Source organism: Austrofundulus limnaeus, unplaced genomic scaffold, assembly GCF_001266775.1.
Source record: "Austrofundulus limnaeus strain Quisiro unplaced genomic scaffold, Austrofundulus_limnaeus-1.0 Scaffold118, whole genome shotgun sequence".
Classification (NCBI taxonomy): Eukaryota; Metazoa; Chordata; class Actinopteri; order Cyprinodontiformes; family Rivulidae; genus Austrofundulus; species Austrofundulus limnaeus.
Window position 1 is genome coordinate 598,059 of NW_013952520.1, and position 2,093 is coordinate 600,151.

A 2,093-nucleotide genomic window follows, 5' to 3' on the forward strand; every position below is an offset into this window, starting at 1 on the left:
ATATATATAAAGGCCATGCTTTGAGGACAGGGTTTAATTCAAAGGACTAAAGCCATGAGTAAACTGAGTAACACTCTATTCTTCTATTGTTAGGGCTGACAAGAATCGGCTACTGAACCTTTGAAGCAAGGAAAAGTTGTGCAATATCCTACAGTACAGCACACTCTTGTTCAGTCAGCAGCTGGAGGTAAATTTATGTCCAAAACAGAACAAGGTACTGCTCAGTTTCAGGCAGAAAAGTTCAGGGACTAAATTACTGCCCACTTGATTGCTGATCTGTGTAACACCTCAGAGTAATAATGCAAAAACACAAAGGATTGACAATGTGCTTTGTTTTTCTTACACACTTTTACAAGCTACTTAGCTCTTCTGGCTTTCTAAAAGTCTTTGCTGTTTTTATTCATTTAATTAGATAAGATTAGATTTTATGTCAGCAAAATTGTCATCTTTGGTATTGTTGGAAAATTGTGTTTTTCTGACAGGCTGCAAGGAAGTAAATGACAAAACGTTACATTTTAAAGTTATTTGATGAGTTGTTTATTATGTCTTGAAACAACCCAAACACTTTTCTGAATTTAAAAGTCTCTTGTCTGAATAAAAGTCCTCTGAAAAGGGTGAGGTACCAAACTAAAATTAGCCTATACTTAAATGTGTATCCATACACTAAGCAGCGAAACGTACTAAACGATTGATCATTTTATGAATACTCTGTCATGGTTCAAATATTGTACATCAGAAACCAGTGACAGCTTTACTATGTGAGAGGCTGAAAGGAACACAATGTGAGAGTGGAACAAAAAGGTTTATCATGTTGAGTAAGCTCTAAAGTGTTTATAGCATTTGCTAGTTCAGTTTAACAAACAAGTTTCATAACGTGCCAACTTAGCAGCAGTCATGTAGTAACTTTATTTATAAACTACTACAGATAGCCAGGCTCAGTATCACAAATCTACAAGTGCAATCTTACAGCAAGTTGAAGTTCCTAACACATTCTGTTCAGTATTTTAAACATATTTTAAGACAGCTGAAGCCAAAAAGAGACATGACGGGAAATACTTTGACTTCTTACGTCTTCGATTGTTCAACAGAAGAGCTGTCAAACTAGCTTAGCTGGCTAGGCTAAAAACTACATAATTAGCTTATCAGCTAAGCGAGTTAGCTCGCACCGTCGGAAAACAGCACAAGAACAACACGTTGAGTCACATAACATTACGGTAAATGCAACGGCAGGCAAATGCGGAGTGCAAAAGAGAAAAACACATGAATGTGTCCAAAAAATAAGCGATATTCTTAAGAGTGGTAAACGGCGTTTGTAAAAGTTAGCTGACTTGCTATTAGCTTTCAAGTTAGCTAACTTGTTGGAGTGACGTCAAAGTTTTGGGTACGTGTCTCTTTCAAACAGGTACATAAAGGCAAAAAAATTACACCAAATATTTTAGGTAAAGTCCGGGGATACTCACGCTTTGTCGACCAACTCCCTAACTTTCCACATGTTCAGCATCTTCTGAAAAGGTGCTTTCTGCCTCGGCAAAACCCTTTTGCTCCCGACGGACACCGAAACCAAACCTTGAACTCTGAAAAGTAAACTATTCCTCACCTCCCTTTCAAGACAGGAGGCGCAAACGCACCACCAGGCAGACAGGAAAGGTTACTGTGAAAAATGCCCTTGTAACGTCATCGGCGCGCCCAAAGGCAGTCTGGGAGTTGTAGTTTTTATCTCGCGTTGACTGAATAGTTTCATTTAATCACTGTAAACTGATAATTGAACAAACAATTTTTAATTATATTATATTATACAGTCTTATACGTTTAAAGCTATTATGATGCACACACAGTGAGAGGTCTCCACTGCCTGAAATTTAGTTTGATTCTAACTGGATCAGTATAAAAGTCAGTCATTTTGATAGCTTAAGCGCTATTCAACTGGCGGCCCGCGGGCCGGATGTGGCCCGCGAGTGACCAAAATGTGGCCCGCCAATTGGTTCATTAATCTCTTAAGTCCAAACCCCGGGTTTCTACTTTAATTAGCCTACTTTAAGTTCTTTTAGCTAGACATAGACATGTTTGGTGTGTGCAGAAACGTCAGAATCGTG

At 38.5% G+C, this 2,093-nt stretch overlaps 1 protein-coding gene across 1 annotated transcript in view; it reads right to left on the reverse strand.

Moving 5' to 3' along the window:
• clint1a (clathrin interactor 1a) overlaps positions 1 to 1,662 on the reverse strand; it is a 16,278-nt gene extending 14,616 nt beyond the window's left edge. Inside the window, exon 1 of the mRNA XM_014014689.1 lies at positions 1,461 to 1,662. Within this exon, the coding sequence (XP_013870143.1) occupies positions 1,461 to 1,501 (41 nt within the window). The 5' untranslated portion in view covers positions 1,502 to 1,662. The remainder of the gene's footprint in view (positions 1 to 1,460) is intronic.
• Positions 1,663 to 2,093: the final 431 nt, after the last annotated feature.